Source organism: Anabrus simplex, chromosome 2 (genome assembly GCF_040414725.1).
Source record: "Anabrus simplex isolate iqAnaSimp1 chromosome 2, ASM4041472v1, whole genome shotgun sequence".
NCBI lineage: Eukaryota > Metazoa > Arthropoda > Insecta > Orthoptera > Tettigoniidae > Anabrus > Anabrus simplex.
In genome coordinates, this window is record NC_090266.1 from 173,811,113 (window position 1) to 173,835,932 (window position 24,820).

At 37.7% G+C, this 24,820-nt stretch overlaps 1 protein-coding gene across 2 annotated transcripts in view; it reads left to right on the top strand.

Annotated features, from left to right (window-relative positions):
• LOC136863975 (titin homolog) overlaps positions 1-24,820 on the top strand; it is a 1,080,299-nt gene that overhangs the window by 1,044,059 nt on the left and 11,420 nt on the right. For both annotated transcript variants that reach the window (XM_067140444.2, XM_067140445.2), the window contains exons 29-32: positions 6,587-6,887; positions 8,249-8,390; positions 18,699-18,898; positions 20,706-20,858. In XM_067140444.2, coding sequence (XP_066996545.2) covers positions 6,587-6,887; positions 8,249-8,390; positions 18,699-18,898; positions 20,706-20,858 — 796 coding nt within the window. The remainder of the gene's footprint in view (positions 1-6,586; positions 6,888-8,248; positions 8,391-18,698; positions 18,899-20,705; positions 20,859-24,820) is intronic.

A 24,820-nucleotide genomic window follows, 5' to 3' on the forward strand; every position in this document is an offset into this window, starting at 1 on the left:
AAATGGAATTCGATGGGGAGCTATCAATATTAATGGGGCTTATGGAAGAAAGAAGGTAGAACTTGCTGAGTCAGCAAAGAGGATGCATCTGGATGTGCTAGGAGTAAGTGATATTCGGGTAAGGGGAGATAAGGAGGAAGAGATAGGAGATTATAAAGTGTACTTGACGGGTGTTAGAAAGGGAAGGGCAGAGTCTGGGGTAGGGCTCTTTATTAGGAATACCATTGCACGCAACATAGTTTCTGTTAGGCACGTAAGTGAGCGAATGATGTGGGTAGATTTGTCAGTGGGAGGAATTAGGACAAGAATTGTGTCCGTGTATTCACCATGTGAGGGTGCAGATGAGGATGAAGTGGACAAGTTTTATGAAGCATTGAGTGACATTGTGGTCAGGGTCAACAGCAAGGATAGAATAGTGCTAATGGGCGATTTCAATGCGAGATTTGGGAATAGAACTGAAGGATACGAAAGGGTGATTGGTAAATGTGGGGAAGATATGGAAGCTAATGGGAATGGGAAGCGTTTGCTGGACTTCTGTGCTAGTATGGGTTTAGCTGTTACGAATACATTCTTCAAGCATAAGGCTATTCACCGCTACACATGGGAGGCTAGGGGTACCAGATCCATAATAGACTATATCTTAACAGACTTTGAATTCTGGAAATCTTTTAGGAATGTACGAGTTTTTCGGGGATTTTTCGATGATATAGACCATTATCTGATCTGTAGTGAACTAAGTATCTCTAGGCCTAGGGTAGAGAAAGTGAAATCTGTCTGCAAACGAATAAGGGTAGAAAATCTCCAGGACGAGAAAATTAGACAGAAGTACATGGATATGATTAGTGAGAAGTTTCAAACAGTAGACAGTAAGCAGGTTCAGGATATAGAAAGTGAATGGGTGGCATACAGGGATGCTGTAGTAGAAACAGCAAGGGAATGCCTACAAACAACTGTGTGTAAAGATGGGAAAAGGCGAACATCTTGGTGGAATGATGAAGTGAGAGCAGCCTGTAAACGTAAAAAGAAGGCTTATCAGAAATGGCTCCAAACAAGGGCCGAGGCAGACAGGGATTTGTACGTAGATGAAAGAAACAGAGCGAAACAAATAGTTGTTGAATCCAAAAAGAAGTCATGGGAAGATTTTGGTAATAACCTGGAAAGGCTAGGTCAAGCAGCAGGGAAACCTTTCTGGACAGTAATAAAGAATCTTAGGAAGGGAGGGAAAAAGGAAATGAACAGTGTTTTGAGTAATTCAGGTGAGCTCATAACAGATCCCAGGGAATCACTGGAGAGGTGGAGGGAATATTTTGAACATCTTTTCAATGTAAAAGGAAATCATCATGGTGGTTTTGCAAACAGTCAAGCTCATGGGGAGGAGGAAAATGATGTTGGTGAAATTATGCTTGAGGAAGTGGAAAGGATAGTAAATAAACTCCATTGTCATAAGGCAGCAGGAATAGATGAAATTAGACCTGAAATGGTGAAGTATAGTGGGAAGGCAGGGATGAAATGGCTTCATAGAGTAGTAAAATTAGCGTGGAGTGTTGGTAAGGTACCTTCAGATTGGACAAAAGCATTAATTGCACCTATCTATAAGCAAGGGAACAAGAAGGATTTCAACAACTATCGAGGTATCTCATTGATTAGTATACCAGGCAAAGTATTCACAGGCATCTTGGAAGGGAGGGTGCGATCAGTCGTTGAGAGGAAGTTGGATGAAAACCAGTGTGGTTTCAGACCACAGAGAGGCTGTCAGGATCATATTTTCAGTATGCGCCAGGTAATTGAAAAATGCTACGAGAGGAATAGGCAGTTGTGTTTATGTTTCGTAGATCTAGAGAAAGCATATGACAGGGTACCGAGGGAAAAGATGTTCGCTATACTGGGGGACTATGGAATTAAAGGTAGATTATTAAAATCAATCAAAGGCATTTATGTTGACAATTGGGCTTCAGTGAGAATTGATGGTAGAATGAGTTCTTGGTTCAGGGTACTTACAGGAGTTAGACAAGGCTGTAATCTTTCACCTTTGCTGTTTGTAGTTTACATGGATCATATGCTGAAAGGTATAAAATGGCAGGGAGGGATTCAGTTAGGTGGAAATGTAGTAAGCAGCCTGGCCTATGCTGACGACTTGGTCTTAATGGCAGGCTGTGCCGAAAGCCTGCAGTCTAACATCTTGGAACTTGAAAATAGGTGCAATGAGTATGGTATGCAAATTAGCCTCTCGAAGACTAAATTGATGTCAGTAGGTAAGAAATCCAACAGAATTGAATGTCAGATTGGTGATACAAAGCTAGAACAGGTCGATAATTTCAAGTATTTAGGTTGTGTGTTTTCCCAGGATGGTAATATAGTAAGTGAGATTGAATCAAGTTGTAGTAAAGCTAATGCAGTGAGCTCGCAGTTGCGATCAGCAGTATTCTGTAAGAAGGAAGTCAGCTCCCAGACGAAACTATCTTTACATCGGTCTGTTTTCAGTCCAACTTTGCTTTATGGGAGCGAAAGCTGGGTGGACTCAGGATATCTTATTCATAAGTTAGAAGTAACAGACATGAAAGTAGCAAGAATGATTGCTGGTACAAACAGGTGGGAACAACGGCAGGAGGGAACTCGGAATGAGGAGATAAAGGCTAATTTAGGAATGAACTCGATGGATGAAGCTGTACGCATAAACCGGCTTCGGTGGTGGGGTAATGTGAGGCGAATGGAGGAGGATAGGTTACCTAGGAGAATAATGGACTCTGCTATGGAGGGTAAGAGAAGTAGAGGGAGACCAAGACGACGATGGTTAGACTCTGTTTCTAACGATTTAAAGATAAGAGGTATAGAACTAAATGAGGCCACAACACTAGTTGCAAATCGAGGATTGTGGCGACGTTTAGTAAATTCTCAGAGGCTTGCAGACTGAACGCTGAAAGGCATAACAGTCTATAATGATAATGTATGTATGTATTATTGTTATTATTGTTATTGTTATTATTATTATTATTATTATTATTATTATTATTATTATTATTATTATTATTATTATTATTATTATTATTATTATTATTATTATTAAGGTATCGCTTGGTTCTTAATCTTCATACATTGTCAAGTTTTACAATATATGCCAATCACATCACTCTGCTGCAAGCTTAGCTATCAGTTTCTTTGTGCTGAATACCAAAAGGAGTTGATGAAATACTTCAGTGAAATGTGTCAAAATAAGATGTACAGTCACTCAAAAATGAAATGAGTGCTTGATATTTGTATAAGTTCCTTGCAGGGACACTTTTCTTGGAAACAATTGAGCCTATAGATATGTCTGTTTTGGGTACCTACATGGTAGGTGAATTATATTTTAATAATGAATTAAATGAAGTCTGTTAAAATACATACTGCATGAAACATACAATACCATGCACTCATTCTTTTGTTTTATGCGACTATGCCTACATAAAGTCAAATGATGCCATGAACAAAGTAACACAGGTTCATGAGATAGAAAGGAGAGAGGAGATACTGGTACAGGACTAGGATCCTGCTGTGTGGGTTGCACTTTACTCATTCTTAATCTTCACTGGGATGGATCAGATTCTTCTTCACTGCAGTTGTACTTGTTGGAACATAAAAAAATTCTTATCATTGGAATATTTGACTGTAAGTATAAAATTCTGAAGTCAACAGCTGGAAATAGGAAAAACTTAATAAATCTTACCAAGCATCATGGAGAAAATTATAAGGCCGTGAACATTTTCCACCACATACTTGGAGAGTTTTAACAACGAAAGTTTGTTCCTTAACTTTTCACAAGCATATGAACATTTTTGAAGAATACTTGACTTACGCCTTTTCATAAATAAACCAGTAAATTTTTCTTAAAAATTATTGAAATATCATGTTTAACATTATTCACTTGTTTTTATATATTTGATGAATTTTAAAAATGAATCCTTTTACCCCAGCTATTTAGTTAAGTAACAAAAGCATATGAACATTTTTTAATAATACGTGACTTATGCCTTTTCATAAATAAACCTGTAAGGTTAATATAATTGAAATCCATACTGCTAAACAGTTGATTAACTTACCAGTGTTTCTCACATTTAGCAGTACATCCAACTGCAAAATAGAGAAAACCAAAAACCAATTTAGAGCACATAAATAAGCTGACTTAAGTTGCCATATATACAGCAAAAAGGCGAAATAGATTCATACACGTCTAAGAATCAGACTTACATTCTTTTACAATTAAAAGGTGTATCTACACCCAAAGAATTCTTTACCACCATAAACATATTTTTTGTCAAAAAACAACTTATGCCCTTTTCATAAATAACAGATTCATTTTGCAAATATCAAGTATAGATTTAATTTTTAATTTCTAAGAGAATATTATTTCATTTCTATGATACTGTACATTAGAACCTTCACTTTCACATTAATATTTTTCTGATTGTTTCACTGCATTCTGCAATATTCTGCTGCTGCTGCTTAGATATGTTATAATTGCATTTGTCCTATTCATTAAATAATTTTGTGATAGTTTTTGTATGCATTGTGCTCCCCTTTATTGCATTTATATTCCGAGAACATGTTGTATAGAGAGAAATGACTCTTCTTGACAGTTTCTACCAGTGTTGCTACATAAAGCCACTTGGTGTATAAGTTCACAGTATTTACAATTTCTTACGTTGAGACTTATTATATGTACCACAATATACTTTCCCTCTGTTCTTCTTTTGCTTTACATCGCACAGACACAGATAGGTCTTACGGCGTTGATTGGACAGGAAAGGCCTAGGAATGGGAGGGAAGCGTTGGTGGCCTTAATTCAGGTACAGCCCCAGCATTTGCCTGGTGTGAAATTGGGAAAAACCACGGAAAACCATCTTCAGGGCTGCCGACAGTGGGGTTCGAACCCACTATCTCCCAAATACTGGATACTGGCCACTTAAGCGACTGCAGCTATCGAGCTCGGTCCCTCTGTTCTTAGGCTACTTTCTAGGACTCAATAATAGGAATATGTTTGCGATGTTATATCATTTCTTTTCCATCTTTATCTTCACCTTATGAGTTTTCAGTTTACTTCACAATTTACTCCGATGGAATTAAGTGATTTTTGAAGGTAAAGTTACCAGTCCTGACAAGTTAAGCCTGTAAATGACATATTATACCATTCTTTCAGGGCTTGTTATTTGTAATGCATTCTGTCTGCCCCTATCTTAAATGTTTATGCTTGGTATAAATGTACACAGTTTGAAATTCACCACCTGACATTTCTTCTGTCAGTTTTGATGTTTGCTCACTTCTGCCTCCCATCAGCAAAAAATAACTTCATCTGGTCAGAAGGGTACATACAGTAGAAATTGGCTTTTATACAACAGTTAATAAACATGTCACAACATATCAAATCACAGAAAGAGTAAGGATATTCTTACATCTCATTGTAAGCCTATATTGCTTGGTGCTCAACTTGCAATCCTCAGATCAGACCCTACAAATCAACAGTACAAATATACATCATCGTAAAGCAATGCTATATATCATTTTGTTTTTCAAAAACATAAATTGGAACCCCCTGTGGGTGGGGGACACAGACAAAGAATACGCCCACTGTATACCCTGCCTGTCGTAAGAGGCGACTAAAAGGGGTGACCAAGGGATGATTGAATTAGAACCATGAGACTACTTGTAATTAGTACCATCACGCAGGGAACACAATGGGTTGCTTTTACTTGCGCATAGTACTACTGTGTTAGGTACACAATAGATTTGTGATTAATAGCGACAGTGTGTGAATCAGGGTGAGTTTTACAGTACCTGTGATGAGTACCATTATATGAGTGACACCATGTGTCTGCCTTGCCTATGATTAGTACCCACTATGTGGGGAACACCATGGGATAGTAAGAGTCCCTGTGATTAGTATAACTATGTGAAGAATACCATAGGTTTGCGTTGACTGTAAATGGCGCTGCAATGTGAGAAATACCATAGGTCTGTTACATGTGTGCATTACATTACCTCTGAGTAGTACCATAATGTGTGGTGTACTGCGAGTCTACGCTACTTTCAATTAGTACTGAAACATGACTAACACCATGGTTCTACTTTCCTAGCAACGAGTACCATTATGAGGGGCCGATGACCTGGATTTTGGACCCCTTTAGACTACAAGCATCATCGATTCAGTATTGTTTTTTAGAAGCAGTCCCTTGGTCAGTAATACTATTGTTTAATGCTAGTTTCTGGGAATGTAGGGCATTGTGGGTCGGATCCACTGACGGTTTTAAATTCATGTCTATCCATTCATTTTTAATCATGTTTTGAATTCCAGTCAGTGGATGATTTTGGACTTTTAAATTGTCATTATATTTCATCTCATTTCACACCATTAGGGGCCATTGACCTAGATGTTGGGCCCCTTTAAACAACAAGCAGCAGCAGCAGCAGCAGCAACAGCATCAGCAGTATCATCATCTCATCATCATCATAAATTGGACCTCTGATAAGAAAATAAGAAACAATGCTAAAATACATTTTCTTTTGAATTTGTTGGTTTAGTGTAACTGGCTAATAAAAGGAAATTTTCTTTCAGATGAATGCTTTACTCCTGCATTTGAGCCTAGGCTGGTTACAGTGGAGCCTGGTGATGAATTTAAAACCAAGTATGATGTCCTTGAGGAGCTGGGAAAAGGTCGTTATGGAGTGGTTCACAAGGTGGTGGAACGAGATACAAGTCAAAAATTTGCTGCTAAATTCATTCGTTGTATTAAAGCCAAGGACCGTGAAAAGGTACAAGAAGAGATTGACATCATGAATTGTCTCCGCCATCCCAAGTTACTTCAACTTGCTGCTGCATTCGAGAGTCCAAGGGAGATGGTCATGGTCATGGAGTAGTGAGTACTACTATATTTATTTTCCCTAAAAAGAAAAAGTTATCATTCATAAAGCAATCTCATATCTAATACATTATCTTTTGCTATTATTTAAGTACATTTTCAAAAAAAAAAAAAAAATGAGCACCATCATCTGTGTAGATGTGAAGTGGCATCAGAGGTCAGCTGTTTAGGTGCTCACTTCTCATGCTCACAATTTCTTTGCATGAACAAATAGGGTAAAATTTGTTGCACACAATTAGCTGGTTTAAAGATAGATATATTGTGTCCGAAGTTTCCCCAGATTTGGGGTAACTTCAGTCAATGTAAGTTAAATATGGAAGACTAAGTCACTCTCATACACAGATTACATTGGCAACTTTTTCTTTATTTTCTATGCCCCAATTTCTTCATTGGCTGATTTAAAGCCTGGGAAATAGTATGTCCATGATACCTTCACATATTTTATTTTTCCATTCATCCAATCTTTTCTGCCGAGAAACTTCTAGGGAATGGAAGAAAGCAATGTTCAATGGTTGTGAGGTGGGTTGAATTTGATACAAAAAGAAGAAACCCAATATTTTTGCTTTCACATAAACAAATGGCCTCCAGATCTAGGTGCATATTGTTGCATATTATCATTTTTCTTCCACACAATTTCCTTAGATATGCAACTCAAATTTCCAGAAACCAGTCTTTGAAACTTTGCAAATCAAACTGCCCACTTTCACTTCTATTGTAGCATCACCCATTTATGCCTCCTTCCATCCATCCAGGGCATAAATATTAAGCTTTGTACGTAATGTAAGGAGGCAAAAGCTCCGCTGAAGCTGACCTTGCCATCATAGAAAGTCTGCTGTTTGACGAGTCAATAATCCTTTCAGGATTTGGTAAGAACGGTCCTCGTATTTCTTTTTATAATCATGTGGCAGAAGTTAACTGGGAATTATATCTAAAAGTGGTTTGTGAGGGCCTTGTTTAATATTTTCACTAAAGACTGGGAGGATACATTGCCAGGCACTTACCTAATAAGTCAAGATTTAATACAGGATGCAAAATGGTTGCCGTCATTGTAGAAAACTGTTTTCCAACAATACAGACTGTGCTACTTACTTAAATTTAATTCTCGCAGATAACTGTCCTAACTCGAAATGTTGAAAACTTGAAGAACAGATATCGACAGATCCCTCTATCAGCTTCTGATTACACTGTTTAACATTTTGCTACCAACTTTTCAATGGCAGTTGAGATGAAGTGACTTAGAATATTTCAGTACTTCCCCAGGGGGATGAAATAACCTGATTTGATGGTACCTTGTTTTATACACAAATGTTTGGATAATAGTGATAAAGTATGTTAAATAGCATATTTTTCTCAAACAGCATTTCTGGTGGAGAGCTATTTGAACGAGTTGTGGCAGACGATTTCACCCTCACGGAGAGAGACTGCATTCTCTTCATGCGACAGATCTGTGAAGGAGTGGACTACATGCACCAGAACCTTGTTGTTCACCTTGACTTGAAGGTAATAATATAATTTACAATTTACTTTTAGGCCAGTGATAAAATTCTCAGATTTTGATGGACTTATGCATTTACATACTCAAGATTGTGACATCAAATCTCAGCTCGGTCAGTTGGTATTTACAAGTCCTTAAAGGCGAGTATCATGACTCGGTTGTTTTACTGGCATGTTAACCCGCCAGTGGTTGCTAGGATGAAAGTAACGCAAGTGGCCGCGCGTTGAGCAAAATGCTCACGGTATGATATGACATGTTTACATAATAAATACCAACAGATTCCAAGTATAATGTATTAACACATCAAATGAACATAAGAATAAATCTCAAATGGTTATAAAGAACACTAAAAATTACAAATAAAATTACAAATAGTAATAAATCTCAAATGGTTATAACTGTATCTGGAAAAAACAACTCCCAACTTGCTAAAATAGTGTGTGCGTCTTTTCCAATGCCCTTTACACAAGGAGGATGAGTTGCTATATTTTCAGCCCAAGTACGTGAGCATAGATTTCTTCTTGGTGAATGTCTGCCCCACTTTGTCACCTTATCTTTCACTATATAAACATTGTCACTAAACATGAAATTCTCATTTACCTCAAACATATGTTGTTCGCCAGCTATAGATTTTTCTCCAGGTACGGTACCATCGGCATGTTCTTCTGACTCGGACTGTTCAGTATCCTATTATGTTCACTGTGTTCACTTTCACAGTCAGAGTGTGGTTTCGCCCTCGACTTGATCACTAGGAACTTCGTCAAACCAAGCTAAAATGACACGACTTGAAGCCATCGTCACGCACTAATTACACAACACATGAATACAATAAGGTGCAAAGAACTGTTTCAACTATGAAACAACATACAACAATAGCAAAACTATTACACACACAGAAATAGCGCAAACGTGACTGGTCGTGCGTGAAGCAAAATGCTCACCCTTGACAGTCGCTGATAATTCCTCCCTCCCTGTCCCTTCTTAAGGTCACAGATGTGCATTTCGATGCATCCGTCCTTCTCTCAAAACTGCAGTGCGAAGGTGCACCAGGGTTCAAGTTCGAAACTACACGCTGTTTAAAAGAGCAAATGATTTTCATTGACCATGAGCATTTTGCTCATATAGCGACCAATGGCATGTTAAGAAAACCATTTCTAGAGTAAATAATGTGAAATATCTCTTTAACATCATCAGGAATTAAAGGAATGCTAGATGTATTAATATTCATAGTAGGCATATTGTTTTTGCAGACATTCTGTTTTGAAATAAGCAGCTATTTTTATCTATAAGCACGGGCAGAATACAGGAAATCAATCAATATTGGAAAGAAAAGTAGAGAGAATTAACAATTTACTCAGACACACAATAGACCTAGACTAAAATGAAAGAAAAGAATCAAACCCATTGAAATATTTCTCCTCTGTGTTGTTTAACTCGAATAATTTTCTTTCCTGTCTACATCAAGGGAAGTTGTAATTCCTCTCTTAGCTTTCCTTATCAAGAATCCCTATTTTTGTTTATGATCCATCCAGCTTCTTAGTGCTGATTGAATCTGTATGAAGCTTCAAGGAAACACAAAATTCAAAGTTTTACAGGGTGTTGGACAGGATAGTCCTTACAACAAAAATGAAAATTTTGTTTTTACTACCTCTGTTTGCTCAATAATGTCAAATAATTAACAGTCCCAAATGCTGCCAATTTTTGGTAAAAGTTATTAAAAGTAATTTAAATTATTAAAAAAGTTTGAAAAATATTTTTTTCTGTAGTTAAACAAACTCAATGGATACCAAAGCATAAAGAATTTTGAGTTAATATTCTCTATTTTAAATAGGGAAGCAGATGATCAAACAAAAAGAACTACCTAATTTCTCAAAGTGAAAGAAATGAAGATACAATATTTAGCGCATAATCATAACAGGCAGAAAATATAATCTCTTATTCTTCGTCATCAGAGGCAAAATTCTATGAAACAGATCTGTTCGGAGGCATAAGTACGTGTTGCTAGGTGACATACCGGTATGCAAAGGGTTCAACAGCCAATCAGTAGATGCTTTCTCATCTGCAGCAGCAGCTACAGTTGTACATTAATAAACTAGTGAATTCATTGTAGTTTTACTTTTAAATTTTTCACCATATAAAGTTCTTTTCAGTTGCTATATTGCTATGTTAATAGAAATAACACCAATAGTACAGTAAATGTACAGTACTGTCATTTACTTCTTCCAGTAAATCAGAGTTGTATGCTGGACTGGACCAACCATCCCTGGTAGCACGGTTCTCAATTGAAGTATGGCTATTGAAAATAATGTTGAACAATTCCATGTCTTTTTCGTTAAGGATATAGACTGAATGTTTTTTATGGCTGATTTGGCATGTCGTTACAACTTCATGTTACGTAAATAAGCTTGGTCTTCATTCTCATCTTCATTGCCATCAATTTCTTTTCCATTTCTTGAAGGTGATGGGTGACAAGACTTTTTGCAGTCAAGATGGCAGTGACTTATATGATGTTCGCGTGTAATATTGTCGCTTGGAACTATTGAATAATCGGTCATTCTAAGCTAAAATTTACCGTCTGAAGCACCAGAGTGAAGCTGCTAAGTACTTTTGTAGTGAGTGTGGTTTTAAATCTGCGTTGTGGAGATTAGTGTTCATTAAAGGATCACTCTCATACCTATAACCTCATCTTGTTAGCTAACCGATAATGGCCGCCTCTGTTGATGGAGGTCGGCAAGTTTTTTCTAACTCAATGAATCTAAATAATGAAAATCAGCAAGTCTCAAGTAACCTCACGAATGGACAGAATAAAGAAAGCATAATTCCCACCCGTACCGGTGAACCAGGTAACCTCATGACAACCTCTATTACTGTTCCTAACACATTTAATCAATCTCCTAACAACCCAAGGTTAAGTTACTCTGCAGCAATGCAATCCTACCCTACCAAAGATCAAGCTATTGTTATTGAATCTTGCGATGGTATTAGTATCCGAGATTATATACTAGCAATTGGAAAAGTCACTAGCCCTAGTAACATCCGATTTGTCTCACGGATATCTAACGGAAGAATATGTATCTTCCTAGCAAGTCAAAAGTGTGTTGAAGAATTAATTTCAAAACATCCTAAGATTCTCATAAATAATGTCTCCTTGGAAATAAGACCTCTCCTAACTAAAAACAAACGAGTTATTCTATCCAATGTTTGCCCTGTGATTCCTAATATTGTTGTTGAAGAAGAATTTCTCAAACTCGGCATTAAACCAATGTCAAAGATATCACCTATTAGAGCAGGTTTAACAATCCCCGGATTTTCTCACATTCTCAGTTTTCGGAGACAGATTTATATTCAAAATGAAGACTTTAACAAACTTCCAGACTCACTCCAAATCGAATATGAGGGTACCAATTACTGGATTTATTTATCCTCTGACACACCCACCTGCTTTCTTTGTAAAACTGAGGGGCACTTAGCTAGAAACTGTCCTGATAATGATGAGATAATAAATGAAGGCTCCTCATTAAATCAAAACAGTCATTCTTGTGGCAAGATCAATCTAACAGAATTTCCCCAACTAGTAGAGGATACACAAAAAATTGAAACAAACTGTCAAGAAAATATTACCTGTACTCCCTCACAAACTACTGTTCAGACAACTGCTACATCTACATCTCTTCAGTGTTCTCAAAATCAAAACTGTGGGCCTTTACCCTCAGGCGAAACGACTCTAACCTCTCATTTGGAATGCCCTCAAAACCCCTCATGTGTTCATCTTGCTGGATCAAAGAGACCAATATCACTATCTAGCAGTGAAACTACAGGCAGAAAAGACCTTGATTTTAAGGAACCTCCCCTAACAACTGAACCTAAGACAAGTGAACAGACAGGGAAACAAAAGACAAAACAAACTTACAAGAAACCAAAGACAGAAAAAGAAAGCACAACTATTAGTGATATGCTTAAGCCAATTAAGCAAGTTCTAGAAGCCAACCCTCAGTCCTTTCCCCTCAATTACTTACAACTCCAATCCTTTTTTGAAAACAGTATTGGAGTTAATGACATTGCAGCAATAGCTTCCAATTACACCCAAGATCTAGAGGGTTTAGCCCAAGCCCTTCAAAAACTATATCCATACTACACTGAAAAATCCATTAAGAACAGGAGTACTCGAATAGTCAAGAAACTGCTTAAGGCTAGCAGTGAAAACCGAGGTGAAGCAATTAACAGTTTAGTTCCAGATTACTCCAGCGATGACTCTACTTCCCTTACATAATAATGATAAAATTCCCTCTACACTTGTTTGTCATTCTTATGACTATATCATTACTTCAATGGAACCTCAACAGTTTTCGATCACAGCGAGAGTATTTACAACTTCTACTAAATAAACATCAGCCTTCAGTTGTCTGTCTACAAGAAACTAACTTTAGAGACAACTTTGTTTCCCATTTAAGACAGTTCAACGTACATTATAAAAACCGAATTAATCCAAATCATGCAAGTGGAGGCGTAGCCACCTATGTTAAAAATAATTTACACCATCAAGAGGTTCCTTTAACTACTGATTTAGAAGCAGTCGCAGTTTTATTATACCTTCCACAAGCTATATGTGTATGTAATGTTTATTTTCCTACGAATAGTACATCTCACGCTGATGATTTAAGAAACCTAATACACCAACTCCCCAAACCCTTCATTTTGATGGGTGATTTTAATAGCCACAACAGTTTATGGGGTAGTCGCAATACTGATGCAAGGGAGAAAGAAATAGAGAAGATACTAGATGAATTTACTCTAGTATTAATGAACTCAACTGCTCCAACTCGTTTTGATATAGCACACGGAACATACAGTAGCATAGATTTAACTATATGTACGCCAGACATAGCTGCACTATTTAACTGGTCCATTTATTCAACTCTACAAGGAAGTGACCACTTCCCCATCATAATTAATGATGATCAAAGTTCTTCAGACAACGCATCAAAACTCCAATACTGTAAATGGAATTTAAATAAGGCAAATTGGCAATCATTTAGAAAGATTGTAAATAACTATTTAAATGATCTAACTCCAACAAATAAATTTTCTTCTAAGCACATCAATGATATTGTTCAAGACTTCACTGAAGTAATAATTAAATCTGCTGACCAGAGCATCCCAAAAACAGCTCCTATGCCCTTCAAGAAAACGGTTCTCTGGTGGAATGACTCCTGTAAAGAGGCTATCAAAAATAAAAACCGTGCTTACTACCTATACAAAAGAAATTCTACGCCTGAAAATAAAATCAATTTTCAAAAACACCGAGCAATAGCACGAAATAAAATAAAATTAAGTAAGAAAACCTCCTGGTTAACATTCATCTCCTCCTTAACCTGCCAAACTTCACAAAAAGTTATGTGGAATAAAATCCAAAGAATAAGTGGCAAATACAATAAATTCTGTATTACCTCTCTAAGAGATCCAGTCGCTGGGTCAATTGTAAATGAACCTCAACAAATAGCTGATCAACTGGCTAAATCATTTTCAAAAATCTCTAGCGATAACAATTATGAACCTGAATTTCTTCGCATGAAAACAACTCGAGATCCAATAGACTTAAGTGAAACTGTACCTACACCGAACTATGCTTATAATGATACTTTACAGTTACAAGAAATAGTTACAGAACTCAACAAATGCGGCAGATCTAGTCCTGGCCCAGACACCATTCCATATGAATTTTTAAAACAGCTTCCACATAGTGCACTCAATTATCTACCTGCTATTTTCAACTACATATGGAGTTCCAAACTATTTCCAGATCAATGGCATTGTGCTATTGTAGTGCCTATACTCAAACCAGGAAAGGACATTTTGATCCCAGATAATTATCGTCCCATCGCCTTGACAAATACAATGTGTAAGCTACTGGAGAAAATTGTTAACAAGAGATTACTCTGGTATTTGGAACATATACACTTTTTTAGTGATGCACAAAATGGTTTTCGTCAAGCACGTTCAACAACAGATACTCTGATATGTTTAGAATCAGAAATCTGAGAAGCTTTCCTAAATAATCAGCACCTCATAGCTGTTAGTTTAGACATTGAGAAGGCATATGACATGGTGTGGAAAGACTATCTAATTGAAACACTGATGAAACATAATATTTCAGGAAACATGCTTCACTTCATTTATAATTTCCTTAAAGATCGCCGAATTCAAGTCAGGACAAATGGAACTCTTTCACATGAAGTAACCATTGACAATGGAGTTCCTCAAGGATCAGTCATCAGTGTCACATTATTCCTCGTTGCAATAAATGGCATTGTCTCCAACATTCACCTACCAGTAAAGGCTTGCCTTTTTGCCGATGATTTGACTATACTAAGTGCAGGAAGAAATAAATTAACTACTCAACAGTTACTTCAAGAATCAATTGATAATATCCAAAAATGGGCTAAAGTTACAGGGTTCAAGTTTTCCAAAACTAAAACCAAATGCATACTCTTCTCCAAATGTAAACGTACTGTACAAGACCCTGAGCTGTACATGGACAATCACAAAATTGAAACTGTAACAACTATGAAAATCTTAGGAGTTTTATTTGACACTACGTTAAGTTGGATACCTCACCTGAAAAACCTTAAAGACGACTGCTTGCGAAGGCTGAACATAATGAAGATCCTGGCAGCAAAGAACTGGGGGGCAGACTACCAAGTGCTAATGAACACGTACAAAGCCATTATTAGGGCTAAATTAGACTATGGCAGCATTGTATACAATTCCGCAAGAATGTCTTCACTCAAAATCCTTGATTCCATCCAGTCCTCAGCTCTTCGAATTGCTCTAGGAGCCTTCCATACCAGTCCAGTAGCCAGCATTCAAATAGAAGCAAATGAACCACCACTCACAATTAGACGTAGACAACTAAGTTTGACTTACGCGCTCAAGGTAGCAACTATGAGTGAATCAAGAATTAAGTTGTATGCTTTTCCTAACAAGCATCAAGGTACACTCATTAAATCAGGATCACAACCACAGCCTTTCAATGTCAGAATAGCCAAGTTTCTTGAAGAACTAAATTTAAATATCCCTCCAATACTCCTCACAGACAACTCTGTTAATGTCCCACCATGGACTATTACCCTTCCAAAAATTGACTTTGAAATAAATTACAGTGTCAAAGATGAAACGGACAGATCTCACTACCATCAATTATTTCTTGAAATTTCTAATAAATACCCAAGGCACACTGCAATCTATACTGATGGATCAAAATGTGAGGAAAGAAATGGATGTGGGATTATATATCCTGAACGTACCATGCTATACCGATTGCCTGACTACTATACAGTCTTCTCTAATGAGCTGTACGCAATAAAGCAGGCTATGCTATATATTTTGAAAACCAGCACCTGTAATAACACCATCATTTTTTCTGATTCAAAAAGTGCATTAAACGCAATAGAAAGTCCATCATCGAAACACATCCTTGTACAAGAAATACAACTGTTGTTTAACAACATCATGAAAGAAGGCAAACAAGTCATCTTTGTGTGGATACCCTCTCATAGAGGTATTCAAGGCAATGAATCTGCTGATCAAGCAGCTAAAGACGCTACTTACCTCCCGCTAGGCGATCTAACAATAGCTACCCCTCACACTGACATTATTGCCTATGCTAAAACAAAATTATACCAACAGTGGAAGATAAAATGGCTTCAAACTTCGAACAGCAAACTCCATGAAGTAACAACGGAATCTACAGTACAACACTATCTTCACAACCTTCACAGGCAAGATCAAGTCCTAATAACTAGAATACGGATTGGCCACTCCAAGATAAGTCACAGCTACCTCCTTGAGAAGAAACTGCCTCCCATCTGTACAACATGCAATAGTGTGCTGACTGTGAAGCACATCATAACAGACTGTTCACTGTATGACAAATGGCGCCAGTACCACGGTATACCTAAGGATATTAAGGGGACACACTCATCTCCTTCACTGTGCAAACAAATTATCAAGTTTTTCAAAGACACTGGTCTGTATTCAAAAATTTAACTGTTCAGTTTAAAATACCACTTTTTTTTTTTTTTTTCATTCTTCACCCTAATGTAATTTAATGTAAATTATACAGTTAGAAGTCACGATAAGACCTTAGGGTTAAAGTGACTCTAAATTATCTTAATAAAAAAAAAAAGAAAGACTTTTTGATGTTTTCTAATGCCCCTCTGTCTCAACTTTCAGATCAATGGACATGCAATTTTCTGCACTGACATTACCACGATTACATTGTTTGAGAGTTTGTTGTAGCAATCGATATCTTGGCCAACTTAAATCCATGTGGAATGTACTCGGAAGGGTTTGGAGGAAATTTACTTATATTTTCTGTTATAGAGTCAATTTTTTTTTGATCAGCCACTACTGATTTGCATTTAGGGCAGTTGCCCACGTGGCAGATACCCTGTCTGTTGTTTTCCTAACCTTTTCTTAAATTATTGCAAAGAAATAGGAAATTTATTGAACATCTCGTTTGGTAAGCTATTCCAATCCCTAACTCCCCTTCTTACAAATGAATATTTGCCCCAGTTTGCCCTCCTGAATTCCAACTTTATCTTCATATTATGATCTTTCCTACTTTTAAACACACCATTCAAACTTATTCGTCTGCTAATGTCATTCCACGCCATCTTTCCACTGTCAGCTCAGAACAGTCAAGCAGCTCGTCTCCTTTCTCCCAAGTCTTCCCAGCCCAAACTTTCCAACATTTTTGTAACACTACTCTTTTGCTGGAAATCGCCCAGAACAAATCCAGTTGCTTTTCTTTGGATTTTTTCCAGTTCTTGAATGAAGTAATCCTGGAACCATACTCTAGTTGGGGTCTTACCAGAGATTTATATGCCCCCTCCTTTATATCCGTACTAAAACCTCTAAATAACCTCATAACCATGTGCAGGGATCTGTACCCTTTATTTACAATCCCATTTATGTGATTACCCCAATGAAGATTTCCTTCCATTTCCATGTCAGGCAAGTAAATATAGGTAAACTTACATGAATATAAAACCATAATTCACGGGATCAGGGGATTTTCCAGTATGGACAGTTTTCTGCTTCATAAAGGTTCTGCTAAAGGAAGTTTTTACTGTATTATTATTTAAAAAGCTTTCTTCAGCTTATCCCAGGTATTTGTATGGTCACAGGAGCCTTCCAGGCTCATAGTTTTGGTTTGAGTTTTAAGGCTGGATGCCCTTCTTGATGCCACGTCCCCTGTTTTTAGACGAAAATCTCAACCCTGGATCAACTGGGATACAAACCTCAGCCTTATAGATAGGAAGCCAGCATCTAAGCCACTGAGCTACTCATGCTCCTTCATAATATTATTATTTATCTGGTTAGTGAATATTAAGCTTTTTCAATATATATTTCACTTTTAATAGTTCACTTCGTTTCATATCTGGGTTTCCATAGGAATTCAAAAGATGGTTTTTGATTCATTGTGTTATAAGGGTACAATACAGTATGTCCAAAATATTAATAATATACACATAGGTAAAAAATTAGGTCCGTGTAAGTTTGTGGCCCTTAGAAATCTTTCTAGCATTTCACTGGTCCTTGTGTTGAAAAAAGTTGAGAAAATCTGTTCTAGATAGTTTCAGAGCTGAACTAGTGGCCAAGTGGTTTGGGCTACAAAGCTGTCCGCTTGCATTCAGGAGATAGTGGGTTCAAACCCCACTGTCGACAGCCCAGACGATGGTTTTCTGTGGTTTCCCATTTTCACAGTAGTCAAATGCTGGGGTTGTACTTTAACGAAGGCCATGGTCAGTTCCTTTCTACTCCTAGCTCTTTCCTATCCAATCGTCATCTTAAGACATATCTGTAATTGTTAAAAAAAGAAAAAACGTTTCAGAACATTCCAAACACTTGATACAGACTTTTATACAATAAAAATGTGTTCCTACTTGTAATGCAGAACTGGGGAGAGGTATGTTGTGATGTTATATTTATTGTATAACATTAATTTAGAAGTTACTGCATAATAAATCCCAGTGATGACAAACAATTTAATGGGAAATGGTCAATGAACTGGAAGGTACTTGCAGTGTTAGTTAGCAGTATCAAATTTCTGCCCATTGTATTGACAAAAGTAGGAAATCTTTCAAATTCAATGGCACAGTCAATACACAAATTGTTACTAGAGTATTTATTGTTCACTACATTACTTTGTCTCCACAAAACTTCTAGAGAACTCAAGTTCCAAACTGCTTAACTCACTGACTATGCAGACTTGCCACTGTACTGATGTATGGGATTGGTACTTGTTCCAGCCTGAAAACATAATGTGCCACACTCGCACATCTCACCAAATCAAACTGATCGATTTTGGATTGGCACGTAAACTACAACCTGATATACCAGTGCGAGTATTGTTTGGAACTCCAGAGTTCATCCCACCAGAAATAATCAACTATGAGCCAATTGGTGTTGAATCAGATATGTGGTCTGTTGGAGTGATCTGCTATGTGCTGTGAGTATATGCTTTCAAATCTGTTACAATACTTTGTTTGAATGAAGATAATATTAAAGAATTGTCTGTCCACATTTTGATCAAAGTTCTCATAAATATTTTAACATTTTTTTTCTGTCCTAAGTGAATCATTTATTATTTAAAGGCACTACGTTCACATAGTCGAACTGCTTTTTATTATAACTTTTTAAGTAGCAAATTGACATATTTTGATGATGCCTCTCCGTTTGCCTCCAGCATAGCTATCAGGTTGGTTATTCTGTGTTAAAAAGAACAAAGTCCTGCAGTTAGTACATTACAGTGTGCACATAAGTGAGCTGTGCTTTGAGTGATGGTTTTTATGCTCTGTAAATGCGAAGATTGATGCATTGTGATATTGCTTCGTAGACGTGGAATGATTGTCAATATTTTAATATCCTACATGGCTGTTGTGGACTGTATATTATTTGCTGTATTTGTAGCATTATGTTCAACATGGGTAGTGAAGCTATGGCAGTATTGTTAATTGGTGACCTTTCTAAAAGATTCTTACAGCCACATGCATTGCAGTATTATCACTTTAGCGTCACAGTAAGAAAAACATACTAGAGGCTTGCTGTCAACACCCTGAAATTCTGAGCTGGTGATCACGAAACATATTTCAAATGGACCGGCGTCGTCGAGAGACCAGAATAGTACTTCCTGAACAAGAAAGAAAACAGATGAGAGCTGCGGGTTGCACCTCTGTATGTCCTAGAGAAAAAAATCATGTGTATTACAGTGTTTATGCATACAGACTCTCATCATAAATAGTGAAGATGATTTTTATAAAATTTATCTAATTTTTAGGCTTATTTTTCTCATACTACAGTAATTCTTTCATTTATGAAATTTTGAAACTTTCCCGAATGGCCCAGAATTTGTAGGAATTACCTGGACACAGGGACCTTGTAATGCGGAGACACTGGCGTTGGGCGTTGTTCAGTTGGTTGATGACTTGTGCTATGTTATACTGAAGTATCAGTTTGTAATTTTAAAGAATTTGGGAGTAGTGAATGGACGACATCCTCAATAGTTAAAGTACATAAGGGTGAGAGAAGAAACCATGCAAAGAATTTCAGATTATGAAAGACAAAAACAGATAAATAATACACAGAATGCTATTATGGTTGGTATTGATGCTGCCTTATTGTTTAAAGGGGCCTAACATTGAAGGTCATTGGCCCGATGTTTGATATTAGCGAATGAAATGTAAAGCATAGGCAAAAAGATGCTAGTTTCTCGAGAAGCATTTTAAAGGACCTAAGACTGGAGAATTTTGAGGCATTATTGTATGAAATGAAAGACAAAGGACAGTCAGTTAACTGAGGAGCAGCAATGTTAAAATGAATATGCTGTATTTGGAGTGGCAAGAGAGGTAGAAGTTCCATTGATTGAATTTAAGGCAAACTTGCACTGACACAAACTCATGATGAGGCATTTGGATTTGTACTAATGACACTGTACTATACTTATCTAATGCCTACCTGCTGATTTTCACTGAGAAAGTGGTAGGCTACTAGCATTTTTTTCAGATGTGTAAATATGAAAATAAGACTTCTTATACCCCAAATTATTCATATAAAGGAAAGTTTCCCCATTTTGTTAGACATCAGAGGAAGTTTGTGGCTGTGGTATTACTAACTCTTATTAATTTTACAATATACTGGTATGATCTAGTCATCCTATTTCTGAATTCTGTTATATTCTTCATGTAATCTGTGCAATTGTTCTTTACAAAAGCAAATATTTCCTCTGTCCAGTAGTATAAAGTGACTTCTTTCTACAGGTTGTCTGGCTTGTCTCCATTCATGGGAGACAATGATGCAGAAACATTTGCAAATATTACACGAGCAGATTATGATTTTGATGATGAAGCTTTCGATGCAATTTCCCAAGATGCCAAAGATTTCATAAGCAGTTTGCTGCTTAAGAGGAAAGAGTGAGTATACTTTCATCATTGGTTTATGAATCTTCTGTTTAATTTTATGTTTTGGTTTCTCTTTATCATATACTAAATTATAGTGCAACTGTCCCAGTAGGAAGCTGTGAAGAAATAAAGAGCTACTTCTGTTTAATTTCTAGCTTTAGGGCTGCTTTTTAAGGGATATGAAAGCCAAATCAACATATTGAATGTGAACTAAGATTAACTGCTGTATAAATCCACTTTTCTTGCATTGGGACCACACATATTGTACCTTAAATTTAAGAATCAATGATTCTGCTTATGTGACTGTGAAGCGTAATTGAAGCTTTTTGAGCTCTAAGATTTTAACCTGTTTTAAGCCTCTTATGATATCATTTCTATAAAGTTGTCCGGCTCCATGGCTAAATGGTTAGCGTGCTGGCCTTTGGTCACAGGGGTCTCGGGTTCGATTCCCGGCAGGTCGGGAATTTTAACCTTAATTGGTTAATTTCGCCGGCATGGGGGCTGGGTGTATGTGTCGTCTTCATCATTTCATCCTCATCATGACGCGCAGGTCACCTACGGGGGTCAAATCAAAAGACCTGCACCTGGCGAGCCGAACATGTCCTCGGACACTCTCGGCACTAAAAGCCATACGCCATTTCATTTCATTTCTATAAAGTTACAGCCCCCCCTCTTTTGCTCATGTCATTTTGTCTTATCACGAGCTTCTGCACAGTAGGTGAAATGTTGACATACTGTATCTACAGAGTCAACGTGGCCTAATATTCCACTAAGGGAATTGTAGGAGTTACTTCAATAATGAATAAGAAAATAAGTTGCTATAAGTAACTATGACCAACAAAGCAAACAAATTGTAGTTGTTGAGATAAATACCAAGCTAGTACCCACCATAACAGCACAGGTGTACATGTCTACTAGTTCACAATATGATAAAATTGAAGAAATATGCAAGGAGAAAGAAGATTTAAAACAAGAAGTGAAACTAACTTCGATGGTGACTGGAAAGCTATAGCAAATCAAGAAAGAAGAGGTAATGTAGTAGGGGAAATATTGACAGAGACAAAGTTATGAAAGAAAGATACAGCTGGTAATGTACTAGTCCTTGCTAATACTAGATTAAAAAACCACAAGATAGGATTGCATACATGGGCAAGATCTGGAGACACTGCAAGATATGAAATAGAATTCATTATGATTAGGCCAGGGATTCAGAAATCAGGAGTTGGATTGAAAGATGTTCCAGGAGATGTGAACTTGATCTCAACTTCGTGGTCATGAAGTGCTGACTGAAGGTGAAAGAATCAAAGAAAGGAAGTAAAGCAAAGTGATGGTACATACAAAAAGTGGGAAAATACATTAAAGTAGTGAGGGAATATTTCACACAATATGTTGCACAAGGACTATGTAAAGAGAAAGAAAAAGAAAATAAATGAAGGTAAGACAATCATTAGCATGAGATCTGTAAGGCTGTTGATGAAGAAAGAGGAAGGATGGGAAGCCAAAGAGGAATGGCTGAAAGAGAAGTGTAAGGATGTTTAAAAATTGTACAAAAGGTAGATAGTGTATATGGAAAAAGTAAATGAAATGCTTGGAGAAAGGAAGACTAGGAACATAAAAATTAAGTGTCAGGTGGAAGACTACCGGTACTTCTAGGGAATTATGATGATGCATAAAGATAGCAGGAATACTTCTAACTATTGTATCAAGGGAAGGAAGTAGATTATATATTGCTAAGAGAAGAGGCTGTTGATGCTGATGAAATGGGAGACCCAGTATTTATGTCAGAATTATGCAGAGCATTGAGAGTTCTAAGTAATCACTCATGGCTGCAGCCAAATAATTAGAACCTATGTCTGTCTGTTAAGTGTACTCCTTATACACATGCTAATGCTGTAAGGGACTTCTATCCTTCTGGTTTTTTAATTTTTAATTATTGGCGCGCGCGCGCGTGCACGTGTGTGTACAGCTCACAAAAAAACTTATAAAACTTTTGGTCAGCTGTAATACTTTATGTGCCTTTATTTTACAGACATAGATTATACAGAACCAAAACATGTTCATTTATTTGCACAGAAACCAAACATGAACAAAAAATACACACACATTTATGCTTGATTGCCCAAACACACATAGTGGTCCAAAACCGAAAGTCACTGCACTTGAATGTAACTAAAATCAAACTGCAACTTACACTTAACACTGACCGGCCCCGTGGTATAGGGGGCAACACGTCCGCTTGTCACCCGGCGGCCCCGGGTTCGATTCCCAGCCGGGTCAGGGGTTTTTAATTGTAAATGATTAATATTACTGGCCTGGGACTGGGTGTTTGTGTCGTCCTTAACGTTCCGTTCCTCACATTCAACACTTCTACAATATCCAAATACACGCAAGTTCATAACATATGGTGCAAATAGGGGCAAAAGATCTTTCTAGGTAGATGCCCCGAACAGATATCTTTTAAAATAAATAAAAATTTAAAAAAAATACACTACAACACTTTTCAGTACTCTGTGTTCCCACCTCTGGCTTGTAGCAAAGCAGCACACCGGTGTGGCATGCTTCTAATAAGCCTCCGGATTGCATCCTGGGGGATGGCTCCCCATCTCCCAATAATGCTGCTGTCAGCTCCTGGAGTGTGCTGGATTGCTGTGGCCTATTCTGGATATGCCTACCAAGTTGATCCCACAGATGCTCCATACAATTGAGGTCGGGGCCAGTCCATTGCTTGAATTCCAGCAACTGCAAGGAGGTCCCTGGTGGCTCTAGCAGAATGTGCAGTGGCTCCATCATGCACTAATTTGAAATGATATCCAATATTGTCAGTGATCAGTAACTCATTGGCTGAATGGTCAGCGTTGAAGCCTTCAGTTCAGATGGTCCTGTGTTCGATTCCCAGCTGGGTCGGGGATTTTAATAGTGTTTAATTCTTCTGGCTCGGGGACTGGATGTTTGTGTTTGTTTGTTTGTTCCAACACTTTCCTCTTCATATTCAGACAACAATCTACACTGCCAACCACCACAGAAACACACAATAGTGATTACATCCTTCCATATAAGGTTGGCGTCAGGAAGTGCATCCGGCCGTAAAACAAGGCCACCGGGTGAGTTGGCTGTGCGGTTAGGGGTGCGCGGCTATGAGCTTGTATCCGGGAGATAGTGGGTTCAAATCCCACTGTCGGCAGCCCTGAATATGGTTTTCCGTGGTTTCCCATTTTCACACCAGGCAAATGCTGGGGCTGTACTTTAATCAAGGCCACAGCCGCTTCCTTCCAACTCCTAGGCATTTCCTATCCCATCGTCGCCATAAGACCTATCTATGTCGGTGCGACGTAAAGCCACTAGGAAAAAAAAAACAGGCCAAATCCACATGTGGGGCACAGTTTGCACCTGTGACCTTACAGGTGTGGGAAAAGCAGCAATAATAATAATAATAATAATAATAATAATAATAATAATAATAATAATAATATGAAGATGAAGATGATGTCGTCAGTGATAGGTAGTACATGGTTCTTCAGAACCTCCTCATTGTAGCGCACAGCTGTCCATCGCCCCTGAATGACTACGAGATCACTTTTATGGTTCAAATAAATTCCTCCCCAAACCATCACTGATCTGCCACTGTAAGAGACTGTTTCCTGCACATTGCAAGGCAAATTTCATTCTCCTTGACATCGCCAGACTCGGAATATGACCATATGATCCAGAAAGTTGGAATCTGGATTCATCGGCAAAAAGTACTGGAGTCCAGTGTCGGAGCTGCCAGTTGACATTCTGTTGTGCAAACTGCAGACGACATCTTCGGTGATGAGGAATCAACCAGGGCACTTTAAGCGGTCTCCAGGAATTGAGCTGACCTTCCCCTAGTCCACTGCGGACTGTCTGCATACTGACGACAGTCCCATGTGCATGAATTAGCTCACATCATAGGTTCCTGGCTGTACCGGTACTGTGGCGATTTTGGAGGGCCTCTA